The sequence below is a fragment of the Humulus lupulus genome, chromosome 4, assembly GCF_963169125.1.
Source record: "Humulus lupulus chromosome 4, drHumLupu1.1, whole genome shotgun sequence".
NCBI lineage: Eukaryota > Viridiplantae > Streptophyta > Magnoliopsida > Rosales > Cannabaceae > Humulus > Humulus lupulus.
The window spans coordinates 112,624,612-112,651,656 of record NC_084796.1 but is presented as its reverse complement, the minus strand read 5'-3'; the positions used below and the strand labels follow the sequence as shown (position 1 = coordinate 112,651,656).

The window sequence follows — 27,045 nt, the reverse complement described above, 5'->3', positions numbered from 1 at the left end:
GGTTCACTACGAACTTTTGAAATAATCAACAAATCCGTTAAAAGGAAAAACTGAATGCTCTCAAAGAAAAATCAGTTTCTCTCAAATCATCAAAGGAGAAAGACTCAGATGAAAATGATGGTGAAGATGAGAGGGCCTTGTTGACCAAAAATTTTCAAAAGTACATTAAAAAATTTGGAAACAAGAAACCTACATTCAAATCTTACATAGGTAACCACTTCTCTAAACATTTTCATAATAGCAATAAAAGAGGTGTGCAATGTAGGGAATGTGAAGGATTTGGTCATATTCAATTTGAATGTGCCAAGACACTGAAGAAGAATAAAAAGGTAATGGCAAGTACTTGGAGTGATTAGGACTCTGAAAGTAGCGATGAAGAAGATAACTCAAACCTTGCCTTAACTTCTGTTGTTTCTAGATTAACTTTAAATTCACATGTTAAAAAAAGGTTTGTCTGTCTGAACAACACAGATCAAGAAGAAAATTCTGAATGTAAATCTAGTGAATCTGATCTGGATGAGGATTCTTTGAAAGAATCGCACAAATACATGTACGATCAGTGGTCAAAAGTATGTTCTGATAATCACTTAATGGCAAGAAATAACAATTCTTTACAAAAAAAGGAATGATGAACTTGAAAATACTATAAAGAATCTTGAGAATAAAGTTATTGCTAAAGACTGTGAAATTAAGCGATTATGAAATGAAATTAATCACATAGTTAAAGGTGTAAAAATGCTTAATCCAAATTATAGGATTTTGGATGATGTAATTATTGTAGGCCAAAAAGCGAGTAATTTTTCTGGATTATGATCTGATGGGTCCAAATCAAAAGGAAAAACCATTTTTGTAAAATATGGAATTGTTTCTGGCTCAACCACTAACGTTTCTGTAGGAACATCAATGTTGGCTGATGCTACAAAAGTACAGTCTGTTGCAACAGTAGTTACACAGACCAAGGTTCTTAGAAGCAATAAAAGTGGGCATTTTGTTCACATTTGTCATTTTTGTGGAGTGAAAGGGCACATCCGGCCTAGATGTTTTACTAAGATGAATTTTTTCAAAAATAATTATCTCACTTGTTATAGTAAAAAAAAACAGATTGTGAAAAAACCATCCAAAAAGGTTTGGATAGAGAAAAAAATAAATTGTCATGCTACATTTACTTGTCATAAAACCCATGCATCTAATTCTTGGTATTTTGATAGTGGATGCTCCCGACACATGACAGGTGATATAAGTATACTCACTAATTTCAAATCTTTGAAATGTGGTGCTGTAACTTTTGGCAATGGTACGGCAGGAGATGTTGTTGGAAAAGGTACCCTAAATCTTGATGGGTTACCGAAATTGAGAAATGTTTTTCTTGTAGAAGGACTTCAGGCTAATTTGATTAGCATAAGTCAACTCTGTGACCAAGGCTTCACAGTAAATTTTTCTCGTGATGATAGCAATGTTGTTGATCAAAATGGTATGAGTGTTTTTAAAGGATATAGATCCAATGGTAATTGCTATACACTCTCACCAACACTCACATGTCATTCGGCCATAGGTAATACAACAAATTTATGGCACGAAAAACTGGGACATATAAATTTCAAGAGTTTGAAAAAGATTGCAAGTGCAGGTTTTGTTCGTGGCTTACCCAATTTGGGTAAAGAATCTGCAGGTAAATGTGAACCTTGCCGGTTGGGGAAACAATTGAAAAATTCTCACAAAAGTGTCACAGGAATTAATACTTCGAAAGTTCTTGAACTTTTGCATATGGATCTTATGGGTCCTATTCAAGTTGAAAGTATTAATGAAAAAATGTACATTTTTGTTTGTGTTGATGATTTTTCTCTAATTACTTGGGTTTATTTCTTGAGAGAAAAATTAAATACTTTTGATGCCTTTAAAAATCTTTGCATGAAATTAAGAGTTGAAAATGATTGCAATGTAGGTAAGATTGTAAGATTTAGAAGTGATCATGGTAAAGTATTTGAGAATACTATTTATGATGATTTTTATAAATCACTAGGTATTTCTCATGAGTTCTCAGTGCCTAAACACCTGAACAAAATGGAGTTGTTGAAAGGAAAAATCGAACCCTTCAAGAAATGGCTAGGGTAATGTTGAATAGCAAAAAACTTTCAAAAAGACTGTGGGCTGAGGCAATTAACACTGCTTATTACATAATCAACCATGTTTTCTTACGATTAGGTACTAGCAAAACTCCATATGAAATTTGGAAAGGTAAAAAACCTTACGTAAGTTATTTTCATGTGTTTGGTTGTGTGTATTACATCCTTAGGGATTGAGAAAATATTGGAAAATTTGATGCCAAAAATGATGTGGGTGTTTTTCTGGGCTACTCCATTAATAGTAGAGCATACCGTGTTTATAACATGAGAACTCAAACTGTGATGGAATCTTCAAATGTTGTTATTGATGATTTGAAAGATTTTTTTGAATATTTGAGTGAAGAAGAAATTGATAGGTTAATCGATGAAAATACTAAAAGAGAATCACATCTGATGTACCTAGAAGTGATTCTGTGCCCACAGTTTCCAAAACAATCATAACAGAAACTAAATCTGTTGCAATAACCTTTGGACAAACAGTGAAGGAGGGTCTAGAAATTATCACAGATTCAATTCAAAGAGGACCTTCTACTAGAGTTAAAATGAATCACCCTACTGACCTCATTCTTGGTAAAATTGAGGATAGTATGGTCACAAGAAGAAGGTATGTGAATATTGTTCAATTTGTGTGTTTTACTTCGTCATTTGAGCCTAAAAATGTGAAAGAGGCTTTGTGTGATGAATCCTGGATTAAAGCAATGCAAGAAGAGTTGGAACAATTTTTTAGAAATGATGTTAGGACTCTTATTCCTAGGCCTAATCACACCAACGTTATTGGCACCAAATGGATTTTTTAAAATTAAACTGATGAATTTGGTACATTAATTATAAATAAGGCTAGGTTGGTGGCACAAGGTTACACGCAAGTAGAATGGGTAGACTTTGATGAAACCTTTGCCCCTGTTGCTAGACTTGAGTCTATTAGGCTATTCCTAGTTGTGGCTTGCATTGTTGGTTTTATACTATACCAAATGGATGTCAAATCTGCGTTTTTGAATGGTATATTAAATGAAGAGGCATTTGTTGAACAACCAAAGGGTTTCGAGGATCCACATTTTCCAGATCATATGTTCAGCTCAAAAAGGCTCTCTATGGTTTGAAACAAGCTCCCAGAGCTTGGTATGAGCAGTTAACTCAATTTCTATTTTTAAATGGCTATAGGAGAGGTGGAATTGATAAAATTTTGTTCATTAAAAATGTTGATTCTGATATTGTTATTGCTCAAATTTATGTCGATGATATTGTTGTTGGTTCCACTTCTAACACTCAAGTGCAAGAATTTGTCAAGCAAATGAAAGATGAGTTTGAGATGAGCATGGTAAGGGAGTTAAATTGCTTCCTCGGATTGCAAGTCAAACAGACAGAAGATGGAACCTTCATCTCTCAAAGTAAGTATACCAAAAATTTGAACAAGAAATTGGGGATGGAGTCTACTAAATATGCCAAAACACCAATGGGAACCATGATCAAACTGACCAAGGATGAAAATGGTGTAAATGTAGACCCAACACTATACAGAAGCTTGATTGGAAGTCTTCTGTATCTCACAGCTAGTCGTCCTGACATTAGCTACAATGTTGGGGTATGTGCTCAGTATCAAGGGAATCCTATGGAATCCCATGTGACAGCTGTAAAGCGAATCATTCACTATGTTAATGGTACTCAGGAGTATGGAATTTGGTACTCAAAGGAAACAAACTCTAACCTTGTTTGTTTTAGTGATGTTGATTGGGCAGGCAATGCAGATGACATAAAAAGTACAAGTGGTGGATGTTTCTACCTAGGAAACAATCTGGTTTCCTGGCACAGCAAGAAACAAAATTCAATCTCCTTGTCAACTGCTAAGGCTGAGTACATAGCTACAGGAAGCTGTTGTACTCAATTATTATGGATGAAACAAATGATGACAGATTATGGGTTTGATCTTGACACTTTGACTATATTTTGTGATAATACTAGTGCAATTAATAACTCAAAAAATCCTGTTCAACACACTCGCACTAAACACATTGACATTTTTCATCATTTTATCAGAGAACTTGTTGAAAATAGAACTTTGGTCTTAGAATATATTGAGACTGACAAACAAATTGCAGATATTTTCACAAAAGCCCTTGATACAGTTAGGTTTGATTCTCTCAGGAAATCCTTGGGGCTTTGTACTAATTAAATATTGTTTTTATTGTGCCATATCCCTGTGGTAGAAAGTGTTGCTCGATGTCTTCTTGTTCTTGTCCAAAGAGAAAGTCTCAAACATTATGAAAAAGTGTATTTTTACGACTGGTTAGACTTCATAGTTTATATATACATGCATATTTTTTTTAAAATAATAATAATAAAATTAAATTAAAATAAATAGTTCCTCCAATTAATATTCTTCCAAATCAATCTGTGTTTATAGTGTGTGAGCATATGATCGTGAAAAAGTATTTTCAGGCTCCATTTTAGAATAGAGCTACATGCACTGTTGTATGATTACTGTCTTTGAGTAAGTTGGAATTATGTAACAAAAATTATGTAGAATATACTCTACCACTGATAAAGGCTGCCTTTAATGTAGTGTGAAAGCCTCTAATTTGGATACTCTTTGAGAAAAAGAGCAATGACCCTGAAAAAGGCTAAAATTGTCATACAGGAAAATGATCTCTGCTTTCACAATCACACACAAATGCTTATGATATACTGTTGGAAAATTTTGTAAGACTCATACACACTTATTAATTTGGATAAAATATTTTTTGTGACAGGAGTAAATATTTTGTGATATTTTTTTAAAAAGAAAGCATGAATTATATTAAATATATTTTCTAACCTTGTAGTAAAAATATGTTATGAATTAATATTTGTTACTTTCTCCAAGGATAGGGCACAAAGACATTGGGCATAATGAGAATGAGATATTTTTGGTACTTTTGGTTATTTACTATATATATATACAATTATATATATATATATAAATAAAAGGGGAACCCAATTCGTGCGTATAAAAAAGGGTAAGTTATATCATTTTTTTTGTTTTATCTTTATAATATTTTTAAGACCAAAAGTTTTCCTTTTTTGGCTTGTTTCCCAATTTTATTTTTGTGTTAATGTTGACATTTAATTTTTTGGGATATTGACGTGCACTTTACAAAAGTGTATATTCACATATATTCTAAAAAAGGGAATAAGATCAAGTCCCTAACTCTTTCATTCTTTATATTTGGACAACTAGGGTCCCATTCTCACAACCGTCACCATCCTTCTTCTCTTTTTCTTTTTCGGTTTCTCTTTTCCTTGTGGCAGTTTTCTTTCTTTGTCTTGAAGCCATGGTGAAAACTAGAGGAAGTGGGTCACGGTCTCTCAAGGACTTGGAGGCTGGTTCGTTGTCTGCATCACCCTCACTCACCAAGAAAAAGGCTCGAAAGAGTACCTTATCTCAGCCTAGCCTCATATACGCAACCACCACCACGAGCAAAGATGTGGTGATTCCGGACCTTGAAGCCCCCAAAGCTCCACTTGGCTCTCCTTCAATGGTGGCTCCACTCGCCTCTGTCCTTGGGTCTTCCATAAAGTCCCGAGCATCTCTCTTTGACGATGCCTCTGATCATGAAGTTTCTTCGGCCAAAACCCATTCTGACTCCACCAAATCTCCTGATGTCCTTACACCTAAGAAGAAAAACAAAGGGTGGTTCTAGGTTTCCTCTTCTCGGAAATCCCCTAGGTCCAAAGGTTCTCACCCTTAGGATTCCACTCCAAAAGCATCTTCTCCTATGGGTACCACTCCTCTCTTCAAGTTTCAGAAAAAGGTGAAGAAAATTCCTCCACCATGTTCCTCCTGTAAATCTGACCCATCTGAAGCATTTGTACCCTCTGATGTCCACTTGAATATGTTGCCTTAATTGATGATAATGTTGCTTCCAAAGCCGAATCTAACCCACCAGAGGACCCTTCTATTTCTCTAAAGGGCAAGAAAGCTGTGAAAATTCTCGAGCTTCAAACAAAGTCACTCGTGGTTCCTAAAGCCACAACAGGTATATCTTTTAAAGCTCACTCTTTGAATTTTTGTTTCAATGACAATGAGGAAAGTATGAAGCATTATGTGCATAGAGATGTTATTTGTGAGAAAAAAAAATTCTTTCACTACCCATAGAGCTTTTGGGGTCATTAAGAATATTGAGGATAGAGGGTGGTTGGGATCTTTAACTGAGTTTGGTGGTTTTGTCCCTCGAGTTGTTAAGGAATTCTATGTTAATCTTAATGATGAGTTGTTTGATAGCAAGTCTTTTATGTTTGGTCAAGTTTATGTTCGGGGCCATTGGTATTGGTTTAGTGCTGTTGAAATTGCCAAGGTACTCAATGTACCTTCTGTTGTTACCAATGATGCAATGGATTTCAACAAAGATAAGGTATTATCTGAATTAGTGGGACAAAATATGGTTTGGGAACAACTCTCGGTTCTCAAAGTGACCGATCTTACTCATTACTATGTCGTGCTTCACAAATTTTCCATCAACAACTGGATTGCCACCACTCATTCATCCGCCATTACCTTTGACACGACCTTCTTTCTGTTCAAAGTTAGGATTGGTCTCCAAGTTGATCTTGTTGCTCTAATTTTTTATCAGATCACTGCCTTAGGAAATGCGAAAAAGAAGGGCCAATATTTGGTGTTTCCTCATTTGATCTAGAAGTTGCTTGATTCTCAAAGGCCTCTCTGATAGGAATATGAAATTGTGACACCTCCCACTACTGGTCTAGATTACAAACTCAAGAAGGAGTCCTCATTTTCCAAGAAGACTAAAGGAATTGATCTCAAGGCTGACGATGCTTATTCTGTCGTTACTGAATTTGATGGTGTCAAAACCACTCTGGAAACTGTTCATACAGAAGTTCATAGTCTCTAGAATTGTCTCTCAACCATAGAGCAACTTCAGTGCACCATGATGTCTCAACTTGCTACGGGTCCTTCCAACTGATGCCATTTGTCCCTTTTTATGCTTTGGTTGCACTGTTTTCAGTTTAAATAAATTGTAAAAGAACGCTTTTGTGTCTTTTCGTTTGTCTTCTTTTTGTGTTTGTTTTCCTCGTTTGGCTTATTGATAGACAACAAGGGGGAGAAATGTTTATCTTTTATGTTTATTTTGTCACTGTGATATTGTTTATCTTGTTTGTGTTATTGATTGTTATTGAGATAACTATCGCAGGGGGAGTAATTACATTACTATTTTGTCCTAACCTGTTTGTCTTTGCAGGGTCTTTCAAAATAAAGTCTTAAAATATTTTTGTCTATCAAGTTGCCAAAGGGGGAGATTGTAAAAACCCTTATTGGCTAACTTTATTTTAGACAAAATATTTTTAATTGAGAAAAATCAGTAGCATATCTTTAAATAATTATCACATAATTCAGCTCGTTTTTAGTGTGAAAATCTCATTTAGTGTAAATACTACTTTATTTATCACAATCAATCTTTATTGGTAAAATATTGTATTTAAATTATCTTGTGAGAATATTTTCAGGGATTATGTTCATTCAGGAATAAGGAAGTTTTCAAAAATGAACATGGTCAAAAGAAATGACCATGTTCGTTTTGCCAGATAAGTCTGATGTCGTTGCTGACTCATCAGTTTCCTTTTCTGTCGACACAGAATTCATCTGGCTCACAGATTTCAAAAATCAAAGGAATTTGCAAATTGATTACAAAGATCTCAAAGAAAGCAGCCTTGGACGATTTCTTTTCCTATAAATACCTTTCCAAGGCCATTGGAAAATTTATCTCCTCCATTTTGTATTTTGTAAACATTTGTTGTTATTTTTTAGGAGTGTTTCTTTGTAGAGATTAAGTTTATTCACCTTAATCTTTGTGAGAGTGTTGAGTGTACTTGTGGATATCTATCTAGTCCCTTGTAAACAGGTAGTGTCTATTGTGAACGTGTTCATAAGGATCTTCGGGAGGAAGTGTGCACTCGCTATTCTTTGACGAGATTTCAAGAGAATCAGCATTTCATCAAAACCAGATTCGTAGAGAAGAGTACAACAAGATTGCGGCAATAGTTTTAGAAGGAGTTTTACATTGTTTAAGTCAATGCTTTTGTACACTCTAGTTCTTTACTAATTGGTTTATTCTCTGGGCGTGGCCCCATGGATGTAAGTTATCTGAAAGGATTTCTGAACCACGTAAAAATCCTCGAGTGTTGAATTTTTACCTGTTTTTCTGTTTTTGTTTAAACAGTTGCATAAGTAGTGATAAAAAAATTGGAATCTGTCTAAACAACTTAATCAGTATTCCACATTTGATTAAGTTGTTTATTTTAAATCACTTGGTAATATTAAAATACAAAATTTCACCTGCAACTCTGACCGGACCCGCCAGATAGTGGTTCAATAAATATAAATGACATTCGATCACCTCGTGGAAGAAATTTTTATCCGAGTTTAAGAAAGCATTCCATGCTTCGAAGAAAACTCGCGTTGAGGTCGACTCATTGGCCAACATAAAACAGCAACCTGGTGAGTCCTTAAAAGCATATCTGAGAAGGATCACCAATGCTGCAGCATGAGCTAGATATGTTGATGATAACTCCATGCTCATGGCAATGAGGACGGGGATCATGGTAGGAGGTGATTTATGGCAGGAACTCGAGCGAAAAGGAGTTAAAAGTGTAGATGAATTCTTGGCCCAGGCTCAGGAATTGATATATTTGGAGGAGGCGCGATCTTCTATCGTAGGAACTAGCCAAGTCCCTATTCAGCCCGCTGGAGCGGTAACGGATGTTGTAGCTACGACTCAACCTGTTACCTAGAATAACCATGTGGAAAACAATAAGAGGAAAGGGAATGGCGAGGGCGACCAGAACGACATAAAGAAGAATAAGTCCGGGGAAAAATTCAAGCCCATCTATGCCACCTACACCGACCTAACAGATACACGAGAGCATATCTTCCTGGCGTACTCTAACCGCCTTCCATGGAAAGCCAGAACCGTTGATGCACCAGAGGGAGAAGAGAGATCCCTCTAAATTTTTCCGATATCACAATGACATCGACGATAACACTGATGGTTGTCGACAATTGAAGGACGAGATCAAAACTCTCATTCGAGCTGGACCATTAGCCCAGTATGCCCGAAACTGAGTCGTTCCCAATCAATCAACCGAGCAGAATGTGTTAGGATAAATGCCCTAAAAGCATGTAAATGCATTTTATTGGTTTTAAATAAAAGTAAAATTTTATTATATTTGAATGTTATACTTATTTTTTGAATTAATTATATGACAATATCAAGAAAAATCCCTATTCATTCATGAGAATATGATCTTGTATTAGTATGAGAGAAATAAGATCATATATAATGAATAAAATAGTCAGTAACATATTAAAGTATGAAATCTTTAATGAATGGTTACTAGTACGGTTTGCTAAGCATACGAGAAGCGAGTGATCTAGATTCAGATTATTGATGTGGATAGACATCTTAGTAAAGGTGTTGTATACAATAGAGAATATATATTATAGGATCGATAAGAATTAATTATTTTTACAAACTTGTTGTTTCCCATAAAGATTTAATTTTTATCATAATAGATGATCATTTGTAGATCAACCTAAATCATGAGTACTCATGAACTCCTGTTTGTGTTTATTGGATCTTTTGATTCACTCGTTAAGGTCTATTAGAATAATGAGGCTAATGACTTTTGTTTTGGAGATTCAATATCATGGATGGTTGGGAACATGAATTACAATATTGGAATCCATGCTTTCCTAAAAGATCAAATATTGGTTCCCTTAAGGGTTAATTCTGGAACTGAATAGTTATTGAGCTCAAATCTATAATTAGAGTATAGATTAATTATTCGCTATTGAATTAATGGTACCTAAGGATCAAGAGGTAATTACAAGGGTAAAACGATAATTTTGACCAGCTCTAATTAACGAACCAATAATGGAGGAGAGAACTACATATATTGATTATATCAATGGACTACAAGATAAAACTCTGTAAATATAATTCTATAAATACTTAGAGTGAAATTCCATATTTATAGTGGACTAATTATAGAATTAGAAAATAAGATTATTAGATTAAAGAGTTTGATTAATAATCTGATTTATTGGAGCTTCATATTATAGGTCCATGGTCCCCAGATCACCTCTGTCCTACACTATCAATGGTAAGGATGTCAAAATAAAGATTTGTAGAGAGAATGACTAAATTGCAAAGGAATTAATTTTCCAGGACAATGAAATAATTATGTGATAAATATGGGTAATTGATTAATTGTGAATTAATTAATTATTTAACTATATAATTTTTATTTTGAAAAAATATATGTTAAAATTAATATTAATCTTCTTTGGATTAATATAAAGAGAGAGAATAATAAATATCATATTTAGAATATGATATTTATTTATTTATTTTAAAATTAATATTTTAAGGTAAAGTTAATTTTGAATTAACAATATTTATGTTGGGATAAATATATTGTCTTAAAAGTTAATTAAATAAACAAATGAGAAAATTAGGGAAACCCTAACAGGGGTGGGCGACACACACTATATTGTACAATGTGTGGCGCCTAACTTAGGGACTTTTATCCCTCGGATTTGAATTTTGAATTTCAAATAATTTTGTTTAATCAGTTATTTAATTATTTCTTTTAAATATGATTTAAATAAATAATTAAATATAAACATCAGACCAGTTTTAATTTGAATTTTATTTTAATAAAATAAAGATTATTTAATTATGTTGACCGTTGATTTGGCCAATGACACAGAGTCAAGAATACGACTAGAAATGAGATAACAACCAAGAGTTTAATCTAATGGTAAAGAATAGACACAGACGATTTATAGTGGTTCGACCCCAATGAATGGTAATGACCTACGTCCACTTAGTGCTATTATTAATATTGAATCTCAATGTCGTGATCAAAGAACTAGGGTTCTTAAGTTTCACAAACCTTGGGCGAATTATAACAAGACGATGGATAATCGCACTATATGCTCTCTCTCTCTCTCTCTCTCTCTCTCTCTCTCTCTCTCAGTATTCAGGAAAAAGATTCAAAGGTCAAAAAGTCCCATCCTTGAACTATTTCATGCATATTTATAGGCTCAAGGGGAGTTACATGGGCCAATGGGCCTTAACTATCCTTAATACCCGTGTATCAAGGCAATAAAGAGGAAATAATCAACGTAATTATTACAAGATTACAATCTTTTAAGGAAATAAACCGAATCATATGACCAGCCTAGTCGTATCTAATCATCAGGCTTGACGAAGCAATGTGTAGCTGGTCCATAATCGAACAGCACCGCCTTATTTCGACTCTGCCACGTGTCAACCACGTGTGAGAAATCCTTGCCACGTCATCAGCAGCCGTTTTTGGGTAAACATTTGCCCCCCAAGTTTACTTTACTGCGACCAGCATAAAGTAAACATAGGAAACTGACTCTTCGCTTACCTCACCAGATCTGTCAGAGCCACCCATGCCTTCTCGGAAAAAGTAACCAATCATGTCCAATCAAGTCTTTTCGGTTTCCCAAAAAATTGTCTGACGGCTATTACACTTCCCCATATCTTGAAAAAAGTAATTCATGATTACCTCTTTTATGACGTCACGATCACTATAAATAATACCCCAAAATCACATTTTCACTTTTTACTTTTTACTTTTCATCAATCTTCTCTTTTCTTCTTCAAGAACTCTGAAGAACCGAGCCAAACAACCCAGAAGTTTTTGTTGCTGATCTAAGGAACTTTCACTCAGACGATCAAAACTTTCGTGTTCATACTCCACTTTTCACCCAAGTAAGTTTTTCGAACCTTTTAGTCGTTTGAGTTGCCATGTAAGATCATTTTTTATGTGGGCATATTGATCGATGCTTGATAGGGTAGTGAAATAACATTTCATAGGCGTTAGGAGTCAGTTTGGTAGTCCAGATTGTAGATTTAAGGCATAAAATCGAAGTAAAAATTTGATTTTTAAGCTAGTTGAAAAACTGGGTTTCTCCCACCCTCTCGGAGTTGAAAAAATTTTCTCTGAAAAACATTTTACTTCTGCTTTTTAAACTGTTTCTCAAACTGCTCGTAAGAAACTTAGTATTTTTGCTAGAATGCTGCTGGTCGTATAAAAGCTTAACTTCTATACGCGAGCAACGTCATTCCCACTTTTAACACAAGTTTTTAGGCTCCAAGTTCTCATCTCCCCTTCTCTGTTCGCAGATTTTCATGCAAGATCCGTGGGGAGGTGAAAGACCAATTGACGACGACCTGCTCGCTCAACTGTTTGTGGATGAAGAACAGTCATTGTTACTCATTCTCGACATCCCTTTTTCTCGAATTCCACCTAACAGATCTCACTCAAACCCTTCAGCCATGGGTAGAGTAAAATCCACTGCCCAGAAAAAGAAACCATCAAAACCTTCTGAAAACTAGCCTGCCCCTCATGCGAAAATTCCCTCGACCAGCGGTAGAGCTGAGAGTACTCCCGAGCCAGGAATCCAAGCTCAAGCCCAACTCAGAAATGTCATTCGACCAGATGTCGAATGGTACGTCGCCCCTCCCAGTCGAGTAATGATTAGGATGATTGCCAATTATATCAAGAAGTACGGGCTTCCTGGGGTGACCCTAGTCCAACCCACCAGAGACCAACGGGTGAATCTGCCTGGAGGCGCGTATAGCTCCTGGTCGAGGTATCACATCGAGGCAGGAGCGATCCTGCAATCTCCATCCTTTCTTACAAGGAGTGGCCAATTATTTTGGGGTCGCTCCTTTCCAAATAACCCCAAATGGCTATAGAATGCTCTTTGCATTATATATCCTTTATAGTCATAAGAAGTGGCCGGTCCCCACGCCACATGAGGTCAACTACCTGTTCGACCTAAAATCCAACCCGAACCAAGATAACACGGGGTTCTTTCATTTCCGCCTCTAGGAAACGACGACCCACACTTTCCTGAGTGATACTACTTTCATATCCAACACGGGGAAGTACCATCTGGAGTACTTTCTAACTACCGACGTGGTCGCCAACAACCTGGCCTTCACACAAGGAGGTAATATCTTTTCACCCCTGATCGTTTCTTATTTTCCTTTGATTTTTCCTGCATTTCCCTTAGAGATTATTGCATTTCAGGCCCATGGCTGCGACTAGCTCCTACTCCAGACATGGAATTCCAACCAGTCCTCTTGGCCAGCATGATCGACATAGAGAAAAGCATCAAATAGCTGGTCACAAAGGACAATCTGAGGCTGGTCGGCCTTCTGGCACCTCACCAGGATGTGAGGGAATCTACCGCGGGGAGTGCCGCCGGCACTAAAGTCCCCGAGCAACAACAAGATGTGTCACAACCTCCACCGAGGAGGGCAACAGGGGTGACCATTAACGAACCAACCGGCGCCCCACGACCTGCTGCTGCACCGGCCCCTCCAGGGAAGTGCAAGAAAAAGGCCTCAGAGCCTATTCTTGAGTCGTCGGATGAGAACGGTACTTATTTTTTGCAATTAGATAGTCTACCTATTCCCTGTCACCTTTTCGACGGGGATGGCAACTTTAAATACACACCTACTTTAAATTCAGACTTCTTCAGGCCAGAGAGTGAGTGTAGCACTAGTAAAGTAAATAGTGTAGCGACCAGTAATTATAGCTCGGGTATTATACTTTTAATTTATCTGCTCTTGTTTCCTAAACTTAGAAAGCTCATTTTATTATATTTCCTAACTGTTCGCTTGTTTTTCCTTTGCATACATGCCTGCCGAACGAGCTTTTGACTTATACGCCAAATCAGCGAGCAAGAAAAAGTCCCACAAGCGCCTGTCTGGGGAGGGCTGCAGCAACCCCCCCTCGAAGAAGTCTCGAACAGATGATCCTCCTGCGCCTACTCCCACAAAGGAGACAACTCCTCCACCAGCTCCTGCCAGAGAGGCAACTCTGTCGCCTCCAGTAAATCTAGATCCCCCGTCTCCGGTCGGACAAACTCCTCCTCCAACTCCAGCCGACCTTACGCCTCCAACGTCCACCGTCCAGCAGTTGGCTAGTCGCCGAGAAGAAGCCTCAGGAGACGACCTCACGGGCGTGGTGCTCAATTCTACCAAAGATAGGCTATCTAGAATAACAAAGCACCGTCGCATCCGGGAGGCGATTCAGGAGACTGGCTCCATGGTGGTTGATCAAGTCTTCAACCGCGCACTGAATGAAGTGCTTGCTGTAAGTTGCATTCTTTATTGTACTTTATGAATTTTCTTGCCAATTCGCTCCTCCTAACAACTTTATCTCTTTCTGATCGCAGGGAGTTCTTACCATGACTTTTGGCTGGCAATGCTCGAGGATGCTGACTGCTCAATTCGAAATGAGACTTAGCGATCAGCTTAGTGCTGTTGAGGCTCGATACGCTGAGCAACTCAAGGTGACTGAAGCTACTCATTCCAAGCAGCTGAAGGTAGTTGAGGTGAAGCATTCTGAGGCTCTTAATGAAGACGAGGCAAAGCACAAGGAAGCTGAGGTGAAGCACCTCGAGGCGCTGCAAGTAACCGAGGCCAAACTCGCTTATCTTGAAGAAGAGTTGAAAAAGAAGGAGGTGAGTATTGCAAAGATCACTGCATCTAAGGAGCAGTACAAGGAGACCTCTCTCATAAATTACCGAGAAGCCCAAAAGCTTCAAGCTGAGCTGGAGATAAGCCGCAAAGAAGTTGCTGCACTGGAGGAAGAGAATGCTCACAATCTTGAAGACTACGAAGGGGCAGCGTTCGAGTGCTTTTACTTATTCTGGAAAAACAACCCCAATGCTAATTTCTCCTATCTTCCAGACCACATTAGGGAGGCGGAGCTAGCTAGGTGTGTTGCTCGTTTGAAAGAAGAAAAAATTCCAAGGTCTCCAGAGATTTCTTTAGCAACCGGTATCAAGGGCGCCCGAGAAGAGGCTGGAGATACAGTCGATCAACAGCAACAAAAATCGCCACAAGACCCCCCGGCTACTTCATAATTTTATCTTTTTATTTTTGAATTATATGACCTACGGGTCATGATGTAAAAACAATTTTATGTTTTAACTTTTATTGCTGCACGAGCAGCTTTTCTCTTTTTATTAAACAATTACATCCGAGCAGTCACTGCTCGCAGTGTAAAGGAATTCATTTTTATATTATAATATTGTTATGTTATTATAATATCTGTTCGCATGACCGAACTTAGCATAGTACTTTGGTTTGATTTAACAAAATTTTGAAAAATACTCTAAGTACCCTAGCATGCTTTTACTTATTTTGCTCATGTGTTTACATACCTTTCGATATGCTTTGCTTACTAGATGCCTTATATGCCCCCCCAAGTGATTGAGGAGCTTTAGGTCCTTAGTCACTTTCCTTGACCAAAACCTGTTCGAACATCACTGCTCGGAGCAAAGTAATTAAAACGATAATACAGCAAAACAACACACGTAATGAGCAAATACTTGTAATAAGTACAATAATTGGCAAGAACGACTGGCTGCGCACAGTTCCTTATATTTCTCGTAATAAATGGACAAAACGTGTCTGTACGAGTGATCAATAAGATCTTACACTTATAAGTGATTAGTCAGATAAAATGACCAACCCTTTTTCACAACTTGTAAAAGTAAAATTAATACAAGCCAATTCTTTAAGAAGAATTGTTCATTGATAGTACTTGCATAGGTGTTCTCCATTCCAATAGCGAGGAACAAGATCTCCATTTAAGCGAGCAAGTTTATAGGTGCCTGGATGGAGGACTTCTTCAATCTGGTACGGTTCTTCCCAGTTAGGTTCGAGTACTCCAGCAGCCTGGTCGCAGGCGTTTAGGAAAACTCTTTGAAGTACTAGAACTCCGACATTGAATTTCCTTTCACACACTTTAGAATTGAAATATCGGGCGACTTTTTGCTGGTAAGCAGCTACTCAGAGTTGGGCTTGCTCACGCTTCTCATCGATTAAGTCCAGGGATTTCATCAATAGTTGGTTGTTAGAGCCTTGATCATACGTTATTCTGCGATGCGAAGGTGGATCTAACTCAACAGGAAACATAGCCTCATACCCATAAGCCAAGGAAAATGGGGTACGACCTGTTGCTGTTCGGTGGGAAGTTCTGTACGACCAAAGGACTTCAGGCAATTGTTCTGGTCATGCCCCCTTAACTTCTTCAAGCATTTTCTTCAGAGTATCCTTTAGAGTTTTATTGACTGCTTCGACTTGTCTATTTGCTTGGGGATGATCGACTGAGGAAAAGCTCTTGATAATTCCATGTCGTTCGCAAAAATTCGCGAATAGATCAATATCAAACTACGTGCCATTATATGAGACGATTTTCCTCGGCAATCCATAGCGACATATGATGTTTTTTATCACAAAATCCAGCACTTTCTTGGTCGTTATGGTTGCGAGTGGCTCGACTTCGGCCCATTTAGTGAAGTAATCGACAACAACTACAGCATACTTGATGCCGCCCTTTCCTGTGGGTAGAGATCCAATCAAGTCTATACCCTAAACTGCGAACAACCACAGACTTTGCATCTGTTTCAGCTCATTAGAGGCTGCTCGTGGGATTTTGGAGAACCTCTGGCACTTGTTGCACATTCGCACATATTCCACTGAGTCTTCGTTCATTTTTGGCCAGAAGTACCCTTGCCTCAGGATCTTTTTTGATAAGCTTTGCCCCCCAGCGTGGTCCCCACAAAAGCCTTCGTGTACCTCTTTCATCAATTCCTTGGCCTTCTCTTTCAAAATACATCTGAGGAGTGGCATTGAGTATCCCCTTCGGTACAAAATTCCATCGACCAGGATATACCTAGCAGCCTGCCGCTGAAGGGTCCTGGCTTTGTTTCTGTCCGTCGGCAACACGCCTTGCGTCAGATACTCTATGTATGGTGCCATCCATGTATCCGCCACCTGGATCACCAGAGTAGTCTCCTTTGCTTGGATGCTTGGCATAGACAGTCGTTCAACTGGCACTATGTTCAGAGTATCAGCATCCTTCGCACTTGCTAACTTGGCCAAAGCATTAGCGTTTGAATTCTGGTCGCGAGGTACTTGCTGAAGGGTGTACTTGTCAAGCTGCGCTAATATATCCTTTGTTTTGTTTAAGTAAGTAACCATCTTTAAACTTTGGGCCTGGTATTCTCCCATGACTTGATTTACCACTAGCAGAGAGTCATTGTAGATGTCAAGTGCCTTTATGTTCATGTCTCAGGCCAATCGTAACCCAGTGAGCAATGCTTCATATTCGGCTTCGTTGTTAGAAGTAGTAAAGTCAAACCTGATTGCGCAGTGAAATCGATGCCCTTCAGGCGTTATCAAAATAACTCCTGCTCCTGCGTGGCACTCGTTAGAAGAACCATCTATAAATAACTTCCACGAGGGAGCTCTGTTTTGAGGCTCAGGCTCTTCAGGTTCTTCAGGTGTTTCTGACTGCTTGTTATCTGGGAGCCTAGTGAACTCAGTGATGAAGTCAGCTAGGGCTTGCCCTTTTATTGCTGCTCGTGGCAAGTAAGAGATATCGAACTGCCCAAGTTCGACCGCCCACTTCAATAATCTTCCTACGACTTCTGGCTTTTGAAGAACTTGCCGTAGAGACTGATCGGTCAGAACCATGATTGGGTGAGCTTGAAAGTAATGTCGCAGCTTCCTAGAGGCTAAAATTAAGCAATAGGCTAACTTTTCAATAGGTGGATACCATAGCTCTGCTCCAATTAGCCTTTTGCTTACATAATAAACAGCCTTCTGCACGCCTTCTTCTTCTCTTACTAAAACAGCACTAGCAGCGTATTCTGTGATCGCCAAGTAGACAAACAAAGTTTCCTTATCGACCGACTTCGATAGAATGGGTGGTTGCGCCATGTGAGTCTTCAATGCTTGGAAAGCCTGTTCGCACTCCTCCGTCAATTCAAATTTCTTGTTGCCTCTAAGTAGATTAAAAATGGGACGCACTTGTCCGTTGATTTGGAAATAAATCTACTCAGAGCAGCAATTCTTCCGGTCAAACTTTGAACATCCTTGATCTTTGCTGGCGATTTCATATCGACCAGGGCTTTGATCTTCTCAGGATTGGCCTCAATTCCTCTCGAGTTTACTATAAATCCCAAGAACTTTCCTGAACCTACCTCGAAGGAGCACTTGAGGGGATTCAGCTTCATCTGATATTTGTTAAAGATGTTGAAGCACTCTTGCAAATCCTCTATATGCCCTTCTGCCTTCTTCAACTTAACCAGCATGTCGATCTTGGGGAGTGGGAAACAATCCTAAGGGCAGGCTTTATTGACGTCTGTGAAATCCACGCATGTTCACCGTTTGCCATTCGGCTTGGGAACTAGCACGGGATTAGAGACCCATGATGGAATAAATGCTACCCTGATGAATCCATTATCCTTAAGCTTCTCAACTTCTTCTTTCAAGGCCTTTGATCTATCTTTGTCGAGCAGCCTCCTTTTTTGTTGTACCAATGGAAAACTTTTGTCTATATTAAGGACATGGCTAATGACTGCAAAGTCTATTCCAACCATGTCTTTATGCGACTAGGAAAAGACCTCCTGGTTTTCCTTCAAAAATTCCACCAGTGCTTGTTTTGTTGTTGTCTCTAAGTTTTTACCGACTTTCATAACCCTGGTTGGATTTTCTTCATCGAGTTGGACCTCTTCAAGGTCCTCGATGGGTCCTATCTCTTCCTCAAAATCCCCAAAGCGAGGATCTAAGTCTCTCTCCTCACTTTGGGCAAAGACCTATTTGGGGACATTATCACCTGATTGGGTTTGTACATCAATTGCCATTTGCAACTCTTTTCTGGGAACCTCCCTCGATACACCTTTCTTCGCCTTAGTTATCAGGGCGTTGTAGCACTCCCTTGTTTCCCGCTGATTTCCCAACACGCATCCTACCCCTGCGTCTGTTGGGAATTTCATGGCAAGGTGCCATATTGAAGTGACGGCTCGCAGGTCAACTAGAATTGGCCTCCCAATTACAGCATTATATGCTAAAGGACAATCAACTACTATGAAAGTAGTGAGTAACGTCCTGTTAGCAGGCGTAGTTTTTGCGGTAACTGAAAGCCTAATCGACCTAGTTGGGATGAGCCCTTCACCGGAAAAACCATAGATGGTTGGGTTGCATGGCTCCAGGTCCTTGACGGAAAGTTTCATTCTCTCAAGTGAAGACTTGTATAGGATGTTGATTGAGCTTCCTGTGTCAACCAACACCTTCTTCACCATCATATTGGCGATTTGCACATCCACAACCAGCGGATCGAAGTGTGGGAATTGTATGTGTTGGGCATCGTCTTTAGAGAAGGTTATTAATTCCTCTTCTGTTCGAGCCTTCTTTGGTGCCCAATCCTCCACACTCATCATCTCGATGTCCTGGTCGTGGCGTAGGGTTCGAGCGTATCGTTCCCTTGCCTTCCCACTGTTCCCTGCAAGGTGTGGGCCACCGCAGATGGTGAGTAAAGTGCCTGCCACAGAAGCTGGCTGTAATGGTGGTGAGCACTGGCGTGCATGCGCCTGTTCGTTGCCACCTTGAGCCTCTCGCTGAGACCCTCCTGCGGTGTAGAGTCCAAGAATTTTACTTAGCTAGTTAGATAATAGTAGTAATAGTAATAGCTAGTAGTAGTTATAGTATGTTTATTGCTATGGATTTTGGTTCAAGCCGGGACTTAGTTGGACACTCCTAGCAACACTTGTAGATTTTATAAGTTTAACCTATAGTTTAAGAATATTAATTATAGCCTAAGGTTTGATTAATATGAAAGATTATGGAGATGATATTTATTATACTATAAGGTTTAGATAGACCCAATAAGATAATAACACTTGTCATATGTATGTTTAATGAGGAATTAAGTATTTTTGAGGAATAGTTTATTAAGAGTAATATTTGAAAATCCCAGAGTCTGCCAGCAGCTTTGAAATCATTATTAGACTAAGTCAAAGCTATTTACTCAATTCAAATTAGGCTGAAAAAGTGTAATTACGTGTATAATATTTCAGCGTATGCCGATATATCGCAGTTCTAGGGGGCGATATATCGCTACACGGGGATACAAAAAACACGTAACTTTGCACGACAACTTCGACGAGCCTCGGGAATATCAGCCCAGGAGATATATCGCCTAGCATGGGCGCTAGATTGGCTGTAGTGCATGATTTTTGAATAATTTTGAAACCGAGCTAATTTTCATCCTTAACCTCTTGATAAGTCCAGAATCTTTTTGACTGAGTCTTCAGCCTCTGCTGAACGATTATTCAAATATCTTTCAATTAAAAAGCCATTATTTTATTCAAGCTAAATGAAGATCTTTTCATTCTTGAACTTTATAAATAGGACCTAGTACCCAGCCATTTCTTCATTCTTCAAGCTGAGTTCAGAGCCTACAAGCTGCTAGGATTACTTTAGAGTGTTAAGCACTTGGATTGGGATTATAAGCTTATCAAACACTTGGGAAGTAAGGTTCATACTGTGTATTTTGATTTCGAGGTGTAGTTCGGGTGTAACAATTTCAAAGGTATTCCTAATTCAAGTTCCTTTCTGTATTGTTTCATTAGTTCTTATAGTTTTTCTCTACTCAAATCCTAACTCAGTATTCTTTATTCTTGGTTAGGCATCTAAGTTCTTTGAACTTGAGGTTTTTGTTAGTAAGTATCTTCCCGATGGTTTAGTTCATTCTTTTCATCTCTTTTCTTTTAGAATACTCACCTCTCTATTAATGGTTTTTAGGAGTGTTCCAAAATCCCGACCTTTTTCTCATCATCCTGGTATTTTGGTAAGGAAAATAGGATAGTTCTTATGTGATATGTGCTATGTTTATATAAAAAGTGTTATGATTATGCTATAGTATGATTTTATGTGTTATATGCATGTTTTGGGGCTTATAATTTTTATATAACAAACCCTAACATTTTTATGTTTGGGCTTATAGTTGCTATATAGCAAACCCCAACACTTTTATGTTTTTGGGGCTTATAGTTGCTTAACTAGCAAACCTCATTGTAGTTTGAGGCTTATAGTTGTGTAGTTAGCAAACCCCAATAGTTACCATGTACATGGGTTAGAATTATGATATATGTGTTATAGTATATGATATATATGTTCATAGTTTATGTGTATGATTATGTTTCATGCTTGTAGTAGATTTTCCTTGCTGGGCATTAGGCTCATTCCTTTATGTTCTTATGTGTAGGAAAATAGTTATGGTGGCGGGAAGATTCTTAGCGGCTTGGGAATGTGTATTGAAGGAGAATGGAATCGGTGGATTTTGTGAACGATTCGAGGATGAAGTTGTTTTTAGTCATTTCAATCATATTTTTTATGTATTTTTCTGCATCTGAGTTGTAACGAATTTTAAGATTTAAAGTTATGTTTATTTTAATATTTTCAAAACAATGGGATCCTATATCCTAAATGAATTTTATGTATGTTTACCTTTACTTTATCGTTTTTTAATAAAGTTATGGTTATTTCATATGTATGTTTTCTTAAGATTAGTGTCTGTGTATAGTAGTTTTTAATGGTCCAAGGTCTAGAATAGTTGAGTCATTACAGTTGGTATCAGAGAAACGGTTCATTCGCATGAAGTTCTCCTCGATACACACACTGAAAGCTCTGAATCTGACCGCCAAGTAAGTGTTTAAGTTATAATTATTGTGTTTGTAAGTATAGCTAACAATTTTAGTCTTTATGTTTTCAGTTAAGAATGAACAGAGCATTAACTTATGAGGATATCCGAGCCATTAAGGCTTTAAAAAGAATTAGAGAACCCCAAAACACCGCAGGAGTGCTAGAGAGAATCACTCGGAGGCTACTTTTGTTCCACAGGGAGATAGGTCACCTCCAAGAATCTAAGCAAATTATGATGAGATCAACCGAGCAATACGTTTTAGTACTTAGACTTTTTAGAGATTATCCTACTGTGACCGCAGCCTTAGAAGAAATTTGGGAAACGATAGATGACGAAGATGAATTGTCGGTAGCTATGAGATATTATTTTCTCATACTTAGGTTCACTTCAAAAATGGAATTTCATTTTACAAATGAACAAAAACATAGAATTTTTACAAATCTTCCCTGAGGGAATTTTGAGGCACAATACAATGATGACTATGAAGAGATAGAAGACGATATGCTAGATGAAGGATCATATGTAATTATCAAATCCTCTTTTCTCTCTCGGTGTTCTCATCGGCGCCATGGCAAAGGGAGCAAAGAATGGGGGGAAAGCCAAATCGAAGAACAAGATCAAGAAAGTTGGACCTTCATCTACTGATAGGGTTATCAAAACTCATTCGATGGATGCCATTTTAGGGGTTCAAGAGGTGGAAGTGTTCAAGGATCAGCAAGAGGAAAATGTGAGACGGGTTGTTGATGCAGCAATACCAAAGCAATGGCAAGAAGTCTGCACGAATATGGAGGATTGGTTATCGGCTTCCAAACAAGTAATTCAGGATGTGGATGTGGGTAAGAATGTTACTTCTCTGATTTTACGTTCTAACTCTTCTTGTTTGAATAGAGCCAGTTATAGTGGGAAGAATGTGGCTGGAAATGGTTCTTCTCTGAATCAGGAGAAGACACCAGGGATCAAAATAGAACTGGAGGATATCGCTGAGAAGGTGAATTATTGGAAATCTTTGATTTTGTGCTACATGCTTGGAGCTAATCCCCCAATTCGAGTTCTAGAGGGTTTCGTGAGACGATTATGGAAAGTTCAGGTGGACAAAGTAGGAATCCTCTCTTCAGGTATTTTCATCATTCAATTTTTGGCCATGGAATTTCGTGACCGTGTGTTGGAGGGTGGTTACTTATTCTTTGGCAAGAAGCCTCTGATTATGAAGCCATGGAATCCCGTTGATGATTTCTCTAAAGAAGACATTTCTTCAGTTCTGTCTTGGATTCAATTGGGAGGTCTAGACATCAAGTATTGGGGAGACCGATCTCTTTTCAAGATTGTGGGACAATTGGGAAGCCGATCCAAGTCGATAACATTACCAAAAACAGAGATCGATTAGCCTATCCCAGAATTCTTATTGAGGTTAGCATGGCTCAGGATTTTCCTTCTCAAATAAGTTTTATGAATGAATTTGATCAGGAAGTAGAAATTCAGGTGGAGTATGAATGGAAACCCATTTCTTGTAAGATCTGTTCTAGTTTAGGACATGAGTCTCATTTATGTAGGAAGAGTAAACCAGCTAAGCAAGCATGGATTCCTAAAAAGAATGAATCAATGTCGATTTCAGGTCAGGCAAATATAGATGCAGATGGTTTTCAGACAGTGACAAAGGGGATTAAGATACAGGAACCAGTGGCAATCTTAACTAGTGTGACAAATCAGTTTCATATGCTGGAAGATGATTCTATTACAGATTTGCTTCAAAGGACCAACACAGGAAGAGAGGGGGGAGTTCCCTCTACACTCAATGGATAGGATACTTTGTTGGAATGTCGAGGGATTAACAGCCAACATAAGCATCGAGAGATTAAGCACTTAATCCTTTCAAAGTATGCTGGGTTGGTTAGTCTTCTCAAAACAAAAGTGAAGAATAAAAATAGGGGCTCCCTTTATACTAGTTTGTTTTCTGGATGGTGTTTTACTAATAACAATCCTTGGATTGATAAAGGTAGAATAATAGTTGCTTGGAATTCAAAAGTGTATTATCTTGATATTAGGTTATGCACTACTCAGTTGATTCATTGTTTGGTGCAAGTACCAAATCAAGCAGGAAGTTTTTTTTATCACCTTTGTGTATGGTTTTAATGATGAATTATCTAGGGAACAGTTGTGGAAAGATATGCAGGAGTTGGCTTTATCTATAGCAGATCCTTGGATGGTGATAGGGGAATTTAATGAGATTATTTCTCATCATGAGAAGATAGGTAAAAAGGTTACTGTTAAACTCTCTAGCAGCTTTCAAGATTGCCTATCATTCTGTCATTTGGAGGATTTAAAGTTCTCAGGTTGTTCCTATACTTGGAACAATAAACAGAAGGCAGAGGAGAAGATTTATTCAAAGATTGATCGTGCTTTGGTTAACTCACAATAGACAGATTATTTTCCAAAATCAGAAGCTGTTTTTCTCCCAGAAGGACTCTTTGATCATAGTCCAGTCCTTGTTCACTTCTATTTGGAGTTTGCACCGGAGAAGAAACCATTTAGATACTTTCGGATGTGGAAAGAAGCTCCCTCTTATGCTGCCAAGATTCAGACCAGTTGGAATATTCCAGTTGTTGGTACTGAAATGTTTCAAGTGGTTTCTAAATTGAAAAGGTTGAAACAGGTTTTATCGGGTATTAATAGAGAAGGTTTTTCTGATATACAACAGACAAAATTTAAGGCAAAATTTTTGCTGAGGGAGCTTCAGGAAAAATTGCAAAAGGATCCGCTTAATGACTGCATTATTAATCAAGAACAAGTGGCTAGAGAAAATTTCCTCCATTTCCATAAAGCATACATGATGTTTTTGGCACAAAAGGCTAAAGTAATTTGGCTGGCTAGTGGAGATGAGAATACTCATATTTTCCATGCATCTCTGAAGGCTAGGCGGATACAGAACAGGATTCTCTCCATCAAGAATGAGTGTGGCATTTGGGTAGACACACCAGATGGTATTAAAGAGGCTTTTTTGGAATATTATCAACGATTGCTGGGGACAGTTATGTTACAAAGGAAGCAAGTTTCTCGGTCAATAATGAGATTAGGCCCAGTTCTCACTGAAGCTCATACTCAGATCCTTACAACAGACTACTCAATTCAGTAGGTTAAAAATGCTATGTTTTCAATTTCAGGGATGAAAGCTCCAGGCCCAGATGGATATAGTAGCTACTTCTATCAAGATAACTGGAATTTGGTGGGTTTGGAGGTTAGTGCAGCTGTTCTATCCTTCCTCAAATCGGGTAAATTGCTCAAAGAGATTAATGCCACAACTATTACTCTCATTCCTAAGACCATTTGCCCGTATAATGTTTGTGATTTCAGACCCATTGCATGTTGTAATGTCATTTATAAAGCAGCGTCTAAGATGATTTGTTCAAGACTTCGTCAAGTTCTTCCTGACTTATTAGCAGAAAATCAAGGGGGATTTGTTCATGGTAGATACATAGCATACAACATCATGATATGTCAAGACTTAGTTCGACATTATGGGAGGAAAAATTGCAAACCATGTTGTATGATCAAGTTGGATTTGAGGAAAGCTTATGACACCATAGAGTGGGATTTTATTGAAGAGATGCTCATAGCCTTTCATTTTCCTCTGAAATTTATTCAGCTTATTATGATTTGTGTTCAAACACCAAGGTATTCATTGATGATTAATGGCTCAATGCATGGTTTCTTTGCATCTAAGAGAGGATTGCGACAAGGGGATCCTATGTCTCCAGTACTATTTGTACTTGGCATGGAATATCTGTCCAAAATCATGCTTAAAGTTGGCTCATCTTCAGGTTACAAATTTCATGGCAGGTGTTTTGGATTAAAGTTGAATCACTTATGCTTTGCGGATGATTTATTATAATTCTGTCATGGAGATTTTGTTTCTATTCTGTGGATGCTTAGGGGGCTTAAATTGTTTTCAAAGACTTCGGGACTTATTCCAAATGAAACTAAATTTGCAATCTATTGTAGTGGCATGCCTGAGACTGAGATTGTTAGAGTGCTGGATGTTTCAGGGTTCACTCGTAGTACCCTTTCATTCCGGTACCTTGGTATCCCAATATGTTCCAAGCATATTTCTTCTGCTGAATGTGGGGTGATTCTCGAAAAAATGGTATTCAGGATTAAGCAGTGGAGTTCTAGGAACATATCATATATGGGTAGAGTCACATTGATTAATTCTGTTATGTTATCAATTCATTCTTACTGGTCTCAAATAATGATTCTGCCAAAACAGTTACTGAGGGATATAGAGGCCATTTGTAGAGCCTTTCTTTGGAAAGGTTTGGCAGAGTCTCAAGGTCCAGGTTTAGTTGCTTGGAACTCTGTATGCACTCCAAAAGCTGCTGGAGGTTTAGGCTTCAGGAAGATTTCAGAATGGAATTTTGCATCACTGGGTAAATATGTATGGGCCATAGCTTCCAAAAAGGATAACTTGTGGGTTAAATGGATCCATAGCATTTATTTGAAGAAGGAGGACTGGTGGGAGTATTCAGTGCAACCGAATTGCAGCTGGTATTGGAAGAAAATTGTTGCTATTAAACATCTCTTTAAAGTCAAGCTGGATAAGGCATCTTTTATAGCAATGAAATATAGTATTCAATCCAGATATGATTTACTACATCATCAACATATTAATGTACAGTGGAGCAAGTTTGTTTGGGAGAGAAGTAGTATTCCGAAGCATAGATTCATTCTATGGTTAGTAATGCTTCAAAAGTTGAGTACCAGATCATATATCAGCTGATTTTTACCAGGTTTGGACACAGTGTGTCTGTTGTGTGGTGATCACAATGAAGACCTTCCTCACTTGTTTTTTCAGTGTACTTATAGTAAGGCTTGTCTTTTGAGGATGAAGGAATGGCTTGGCTGCCGAGCACAAACAGAACATTTCCAATAGCTATTATAATGGATATCCAAAGCGAAGCATCTGAGTAAAGTCAGGAAAGGAATCTCTATAGTTGCTATTTCTGCACTGGTGTGTCATATATGGAGAGCACGTAATGATGTTTTGTGGACATATAAACTTTGGCATGTAAATCATATTGTAGAGGTTTTTAAAAGAGAGCTCAAATTGAGATTGGCTATGTCAATGCCAAGTAAAACAAGAAGTAGTGATAAAGAGTGGTTTCTAAAATTGTAAAGATAGATACATGAATTTGTAAAGTCAGGATAAGGGTATTAGAAGGCCTGTACAGTGTACATGATATGGTTTTTTGAGCAATACAATGATTCTTATTCACCAAAAAAAAAAGGATCAGATGTAGAAGATCCCGATTTTTAGAATAGACTTGTT

General features: G+C 38.0%; 1 protein-coding gene across 1 annotated transcript; it reads left to right on the top strand.

Annotated features, from left to right (window-relative positions):
* Positions 1–23,889: 23,889 nt before the first annotated feature.
* Positions 23,890–26,496, top strand: LOC133832476 (uncharacterized). The gene is made up of 5 exons (XM_062262815.1): positions 23,890–24,055; positions 24,164–24,703; positions 24,884–25,559; positions 25,653–25,863; positions 25,987–26,496. The coding sequence occupies exons 1-5, from the start codon at positions 23,890–23,892 to the stop codon at positions 26,494–26,496; spliced, it is 2,103 nt and encodes a 700-aa protein (XP_062118799.1).
* The last annotated feature ends 549 nt before the right edge of the window (positions 26,497–27,045 follow it).